At 41.2% G+C, this 8,121-nt stretch overlaps 1 protein-coding gene across 1 annotated transcript in view; it reads left to right on the top strand.

The window, feature by feature from the left end:
* The first annotated feature begins 1,383 nt into the window (after window positions 1–1,383).
* tsc22d3 (TSC22 domain family, member 3) overlaps window positions 1,384–8,121 on the top strand; it is a 33,173-nt gene continuing 26,435 nt past the window's right edge. Inside the window, exon 1 of the mRNA XM_034883008.1 lies at window positions 1,384–2,190. Coding sequence (XP_034738899.1) covers window positions 1,850–2,190 — 341 coding nt within the window. The 5' untranslated portion in view covers window positions 1,384–1,849. The remainder of the gene's footprint in view (window positions 2,191–8,121) is intronic.

The raw sequence follows: 8,121 nt of genomic DNA, 5'->3' as shown, positions 1-8,121 counted from the left end.
AATCATCTCGTTGTTGTGTCTTGCATGACTGGCCATCTGTAGAACACTTGTTGGTCAGTGGCCAATGTCAGGGGCTCAGCATTGCATTCTTCCCGGAGCTGTCTGCAGTGCTGTATAGTGACATTGTCCTGGTATTTACCAGGGCTTGTGAAACACTCGTCTAGAGGACAAAAACACAGCACGCTCTTACTCAATTGACCCAATCCAAAACTGTTTGGGAACAGATATGGAAATTGACAAAATCGTAAACAAACACAGGGGAGGGCCGATAAGATAATGTTTACTGTGCAAGTTGAGAACACAGTCTCTGTCTGTCTCTCACTCTGTCTCTCTCTCTCTCTCTATTTCACACACACACACACACACACACACACACACACCACACGCACAGGACCCAATTACTGTATACAAATTACACAAATATTACTTGGTACTTTATTACTGGGTTAAAAAAACATAGTTGTCCATGTTGTTTGCCACGCATTGATTTATGTATTATCTAATCTAAACCTGTTGGGGTTGCAGGGGGCAGGAGCTTATCCTATTATCTCACATTGGGAAAGAGGTGGCTACACCCAGGACAGGTCACCAGTTTATCACAAGGCTAAAACAGGCAACCATTCACATCAACTCTTGCAATTTGTTCAGAGCACCTGAAGGAAACCCAAGCAAATAAAGGGAGAACATGCAAAGCCCCATACACAGAAAGGCCACAACTTGGTTGGATTCAAACCCACAACCTTCTTGCAGTTATAAGGAGAAAACCCCCAGAAATTAAGTTATTTAAAGCAAGTATAGGCTTTATATGCATGTGTATTAAATTTGTCTATTTATTTCTTTACACTCTGTGACCCATTCACCAGTCGATTCCCGAAAAAAGACATCTTGAACTATAATTAATTGCAGAATTAAAAAGCCTTTGCTACTATTGAATATTAAAAATTCCATTTAATAGATGCAGGCAAAATGGATAAAACCACACAAGGTCACCAAAAAATAAGTTCCCTTGATTTCAAAAGCATGTAATTCTGGCAATACCTATCACACATTTTAACAAATTAGCAATTGTGTTGTTGTGTCTTTGTGTGTGTTGCTGCAGCCTGCCTCACTCAGCCATTCCTTGTGCTTTCAGCATGTTAGGGTGGAACAGCACGTTTCAAGCATTCTCTGAAGCTTCACTCCTTCTCTGTCTGTCTCCCTTCCCCTCAATGCTGCACAGCTAAGCTGCAAAACAAAAGGGGAGGGCCCTGTGTGTGTAACCAGTAATGCTTTTTTACCAATCACAGCGGTTTCCCCACCCTCTCCCCCTCCCTCCATTCCTTTTCGCTCCCTCCCTCTGTCTCTAGGCACATCAACCAAAGGAAAAAAAGTGCAGGAAAAAAAAAGTGATAAGCAGCAGGCAGCTTCTGGGTTTTGCTTTCAAGCGCACTCCTGCTGAATCGGCGTGAGTGAGTGTGTATGTGTGTGTGTGTGTTTGTGTGTGGGGCGTTCACTCCTTCTCCTGCCACAGTAGCAACACATTGCAGCAGCGCTGGCCCTGAACAAAAGGCTCTACGCAGTAGAGTCATAGGAGGAGAAACTCAGGGATAGATGCAGAAAGAGTGGCACAGCGTGATAGCACTTTTCAGGGAGGAACTCAAGCTGCCATTTAGGCCTCCTGGTGCCGGAGTGGAGACACAAGACCAGCCCAGGCTGCCTGTCTGTCTTTCTGAGCTGAGGAAAACACCCTGTTTTGTCTTTCATTTTGTCTTCATTCATACACCTCAGTCTCTGTCAACCTTCACAGAGATTCCTACACCTGCCCTTCTTCACCTGGGCATCTTTCCTTTTCATCCACCTGTCTTGTGAGATGTCAGAGGATGACTGCCGCTCGCCCATCGGCCTGGACTGTTGCAGTTGCTGCCTGGACCTGGCCAATGGCTGTGATGACTCCATGGCCAGCAGTCCGGCACAAGGTCATGGTACTACTGGGGGCCTGCCGGGAAGCCCCACTAGCCCCAGTGTCAGTCACTTCCGTCAGCTCCGCAACCAGCTGGTGTACCAGAACCTGAACACTGACAAGCTGAACAACATCATGAGGCAGGACTCCCTGGAATCGGTGGTGAGGGACCCCTGCTTCCTGCTCAATGAGGGGATCTGCAACAGCAACATTGACCAGACCATGCTGTCCATACTGCTCTTCTTTCACAGGTATGTCTGTTGTTTCTTTATGTGACAGGTACACCCTTCTCTAGTAAGGTTAAGACTGAATATAAAAGCTCTGTCATAAGTACATGAAACTTGAAATTGAGCTGGAAGATAGCCTTTACACTTCTAAGGGAGTCAAACTTCTGGATCTGCATGTATCAAATTCCGACATGACTGCTGCTCAAGAATTGCGTTTTTCTTAAATGAACCACATAGCTAACAGTGGCTAATCAGGTTTCTTGGAACAGCACTCTGTCTGAAAAGGATGACATAAGTGTCATTGAAAAGTACAGGATAGGACAAGGGTGTTTATTTTGAATATGTTCCAGAGAATGAGTTTCAGACTATTAATGCACTATAGTTGAATTTGCACTTAGTTTACTTTACATTACTTACTACATTACTTAACACAACATTACAAATGCAATATAGATTTAACATGTAAATATTGTTAAAATATGTTTACATCTCACAGTGTCTATTTACATCTACAAAGTTCATGGCTTTCATGCAGCACGTTTGATATCTTACATAAAATGACACTGACAATAATGTATGCATGAGCTGTACAGTATTAATGCAATAAAGTATTATTCTTCAAACTTTGTAAGATATATTTTGAGTCTGAGAAAGAAATGTTCCTAGATTCATCAAAACAACACCAGAAAACAGAGTTAAATTAAACCTAATCTTACACCCTACAAAAACACAAAGTTACACTAAAGCAACAGTTTATTGTCATATTGATTCAATTAAAATGATCTTTTATTGCTAGAGGTCAATTAATACTGGCTTTACACCTTCTCTGTCGCTGCCAAACACTGTTTATAAAACAGTGTTTGTAAAACAGTGTTTGGCAGCTCACCTCGCAGTGTTTGTGAGGAGGAGAATGTCCCGCTACAAAGTTGCTGCCAGTTGGATTGTTTGTTTGGCAGCGACTGTTCAATGACTTCAGCCTCAGAATTAACAGACAGCTACAGCTTTGACCGTCACTGAACTCCTGAACCCGAGCCAGAAGTGGTTGCACAGTCAGTGCTTACTTGGAAAATATGTAATTATGTAAGGTCTGTCTGGTTATCGGAGCAGTAAAATGCAGCGATCCATGGGGGAAATAGCACTGACACTAATAACACTACACCAAACTGTTTTCATCACAAGAGCCACCTTTGAATGTCATACAATTTAAAGATCGTTGTTTGTGTCAATAACATGAGATATGTCAGAGACGTATTCCATATGATAACATTAATTACATGATCAATTGGCATTATTTGTATATTATGAACAAAAGCAATCATAATAATTGACCTTTGCCCCCACTCTTACCACTTTTATCTCAGGACTGTTTTCTTGAAGCCACTCTATATTAAAATCTACATACTGACTTTCACACCCTAATGATGCTGTTCCAAGTTTTTATTTCTCTAACCCAATTATGAAATACACATACACAAATCCCATTAAGATTTTATGGGATAACATTCCATGTTTGCTTTGGTTTTAGAACCAAATAATAGAGACAAAATGTGGAAACATTTAATTACATTATAATGTAGGTATGTCTTTAGCATGTAAAAATAGCATCTAAAATAGTCCTTATATTACGGGCCAGTAATTAAACCATGTTAGGTAAAACCAGATTATTTCCACGTTCAGTCAAATAAAATATCTGATTTTATCCTGATAAGATGTGCCTGAAATGAACATGGCAATGGTATTTGTTATCATTAATTCAGGTATTTTCAAAGATTATCATATCATATAAGGTCTCTGGCTAACAAGTCTTATCAGTACTTAATCAAATTTCTCCCGAAGCTAAGCTGTTATTGTGTCTCCAAATAAGTTAAACTTTAACCTGGCATAACTTGAATATATGCTGTTAGTATAGACTGTTCTTATCTCCTGTCACAATTAATACTACATGAGTTCAGAGAAGGTAAAACCATTTACTGTGCACTGCAACTGACGGGCTGATGGCAGCGATGATTAGACCTTCAATAGGTCTGCCTGAAGATACCAACACATATAGACTACTGTATATGGAGAACTTTCACACACTTACTTTGTTTTTTGTTTTTCCATCTGTTACATAACAGCTGTTCAAATTCTCATTAATTTGACAGCTTTTTAGGCGATATCGTTTTTGTGGAGTTGCATTATTCAATGAAAGAACAATCTGTTCTTGATATGTTTGTGATAGTGAGGGTGTGTCATTATCATACTGAGAATAAAGAACAAGGAGTGAAGAAACTTTGGATTTGAACTGCAGCTCCAGCCGGTACTCCCTTTTTTTGCTTATGAAATAAAACTTTTTTTTTTAATTTTAGGGCAATACTTTGAACATGACCAAAGAGTTGAAGCTATACTTGGATATGCTCAGGGGAGTTTTTATTTTCTGCATTCAGTGTTTACATTATCATAACTTGAATAATGCCTGCTGGCAGTGTTACACAATGTTTTTTACCACTCTGCTATTAAGACTTAGTCTTTATAACACAGTTATACTTTTGCGGCTTCCTAACCACAGAGTCACACTTTATGACAACAGTCATAGCAGTCAAACTTTACTTACTATGCCGTTAAGAAATGACTCAAATCTGAATCTCCTTATCTATAAATGTGAAAACTATACCTACAGTTCAGATGCAAAATTATACACAGGACTGGCATGTCCTAGAAGGGGAGAAATATCTGGTGATAAGTATGACCATTATTTAGGCATTTCTGGCCCAGAGGCGATGTGTTCACTCACACCATTGGCTAGTGTGACTGTGCATTTGTCTGTGCCAGCTGAACTGTTTGCATGACAAACAGTCTTTACCCAGAACACTTTGTCCCTGAACTTGCCTTCTGAGGAGGGAATCACAGACACGGATCATGTGGCTTTTGTGGATGGGCTTTTTTTTCCACAGGATTATTACATTGATTTAAAATGTGTAGCCTTTACAGTTTGTCATGCAGAAACACAAACGCACCCATTCATTCACACATGTACTCACATTATAATCCTGTCAGTTGAAACAAGCTTAGCTGAGTTTTTTTTTTTTAGTGCATGTTTTCAGTAGACCCAGCCTTCCGGTGAAAGCCTGGCTGAGGTTTATACTATGACCTCACACTGGGTGGTCAATCTTCCCAGCGGCCATCACTCTTGTTGGCCTCTTGTTAACAGAATGAAACGTTCTGCATAGCCTGTCAAAACGTGCCAGGACATCTTTTGGACTTGTTGAATATCAGTAATGTAATAAGTAAATCTGTGGCAGTGCCCTGCCCACTTGGTGTGTAAATGATCTGAGGGCCACAGAATTAAGCTGAGAGGAGAATTTGAACTGATAAGTCCTGCTTCGTTTCTGAGGCAGAGCCAGTGCGCCCTAAAAGGTCACATGGCATGAAAATATCACTAAATGAGTTTTTTTTAACATTAACATGAGTTCCCCCAACCTGATTATGGTCCCCCAGTGGCTAAAAATGGTGATCCGAGCGCTGGGTATCCTGCTCTGCCTTTGAGAAAATGAAAGCTTGGATGGGCCAATCTAGAATCTTGCTCCTTATGAGGTCATAAGAAGCAAGGTTACCTCCCCTTTCTCTACTTGGCCCGCCCGGAAAATTTGGTCCACCCATGAGAGAGAGACATCATGGCTTTCAAATGAGCAAAGTGGCAGTTGGTCAAGGCCGCGCCCCCAGCCTCCACCTTTCCCCCCCCCCTCTTTCCTCCTCAAAAGCTACAGACTCAGAAACAGCATATACTAAGGAAAGCTCATCGTGGGACTGACTCTAGTGGCTGTAATTCTGCACCAAGGCTGTATTTTGGGGAAGAGACTTCAGATAAAGTATTAGGGGACTACTAAGGTCTATATAAAATCATCCAAAGAACACCCCCACCCCCCTTTAAAGGGGGGGAGGGCAGGATCTCTGATTTCCACAGGATGAAAACCAGAGGAACTGTGTTGCTTTACTTTAAGGCTTAGAAGCTACACTTGGCTGAAAGGAGAAAGTCACTCCTGCACACCTTTCATCCCGGGCAGTCAGTCAGTACTTAGCAGCCACTAAACACAATCACATGCCAGGGTGAAGAGGGGCGAAGAGCCCGCAGTGATGACACAAACATTTATCACAGGGCTTTGGGTCGGTGACCAGTCAGTGAGCAGTCAATATACAAAGGGAAAAATAACTTAGGGGCAGCACAAAAGATGTTACAGAGTGTCAAAGACATCAATAAAAGAGGTCCTCTCTGCAGCGGCCACTAATGTGAACATGTCAGTGCTAAAGAGGGTTCTGTACCCTCTAGCCTACAGAACTCCCCTCCAGGTTTATAGAGAAGATAAAATTCCTTTCCTTTCGAGAAAAAAAATGTTTTGAGTAATGCAGTGGTGCAGTTGTCCATGTTTTGTCCAAGTTTCAAATCCTGGTTGGGAAAGACAGTGCTTTTGTTGTCTGACAAAAAGATGTCAAATGAGACTGGGGACCCAGGGCCCTCATGTGAGGAAGGCCTAAAAAGATTTTAGAATGAATAGCTGTGGATGCGAGGATGGGCCTATAGAGAAAACCTTTCTACAGGGCCCAGAATTTTGTGCCACGCCCCTGGTTAGAGGTGAGGTTCACTTCTTGTTCACAGACTCCAAGTTTGAGCTTTGTATCATAAACTGCACAGACATTTGGATTTTCTGCTCTGACACTGCTTTTTAACCTTCTAACACTTTACCAGCCTCAGTATCATTACTGTGCTAAAACTTTGGCCTGAGATGATCACTGGCCTTTGGGCTTCGGTCCAATTGACTACTGAACATGACCTAGCCTTTCACCATGGACTGGAGACAGAATCCAGCTGTGTCGGAGACCTTACTGTGCTTTAGAGCTCAGTAGTAAAAAATATGAACCATTACATTTTAAGTCAAAGCCTTTAAGTCAAAATCGTGAATTCAGTAATCCACTTCATGGAAAGTGTCTCTGCCATGTGTAAACCATCCAGGAATTCATACAAATGTATATTTAGCAATTATTATAATTCCCAAAAGAGAAACCATGTCTGTGGAATTACTGAATGAGCTTTTGTAGCCTAGGAAAAAAAATCCATCTCAGCCTGGAACACTGTGCGATGAGTCCTCTTCAAATTTTTGTTTTGGTACATGACAGTGGATCAGTTGTCTACAATAAGAGTTAGATTGGATAAGAAGTAAACACCTTCTTTATCTTAGATATCTGTTGAGTTTATTTACATGCATGTCACATCTGCAACTCTATCTCAGTCAAATGGAAAGCAGAATACACAGGGCAGCTCTTCCTGCTCAGTCTTTGAGGACAAATCGTTTGCAAAGAAGGCTCTTCACAAAAGTAATATACACTCTTTTCAAGAAGTCGCAGGGATCCTAGTGCACAATGTGTCATCTCTGCCTCTACTTGTTTTTATGTATTGTGTTTCAATGCTTCACAGACGTTCTGCTGTACTATTGAAAAGTTAGTGTAAACAATGTCTAGGAGAAAGAGAGAGAGAAGATTTGATTTGGTGGAACAAATTTAAAACTTGTGACAGTGTGTTCAGGCGTGCTCTGCAGATAACATTGTTGCTGTATGAAAAGACACAAATCAGTCAGGAATAGAAAGAGAAGGTAAACAAAACACTGCTTCCTCTGTATTCGGATAAATGCTACATATATTAAAACATATCTCCAGAGCATAGGGCACACTCATGAGAAAAATACAGCACAATCACGGCACTATTGTGTATGAATTACTAAGATGCTAACATCTTTACCAGTCACAGGGATCAGAGCATAACTCTTTTACTGCTACAAAGCTTTCCCTGGATGAGAGAAAAGTGTGATCTAAAGTCCTGCAAACTATAGATACACCACACATGAGTTACCCCTCACACTGCTTCCATCCTTATCCACAGCCTCGTCACCTCCCGCCTTGACTACTGTAACTCTCTCCTTTTTG

Source organism: Etheostoma cragini, chromosome 10, assembly GCF_013103735.1.
Source record: "Etheostoma cragini isolate CJK2018 chromosome 10, CSU_Ecrag_1.0, whole genome shotgun sequence".
Lineage (NCBI taxonomy): Eukaryota > Metazoa > Chordata > Actinopteri > Perciformes > Percidae > Etheostoma > Etheostoma cragini.
Note: the sequence above shows the minus strand (reverse complement) of the source record. Positions and strands in the feature narration are given on the sequence as shown.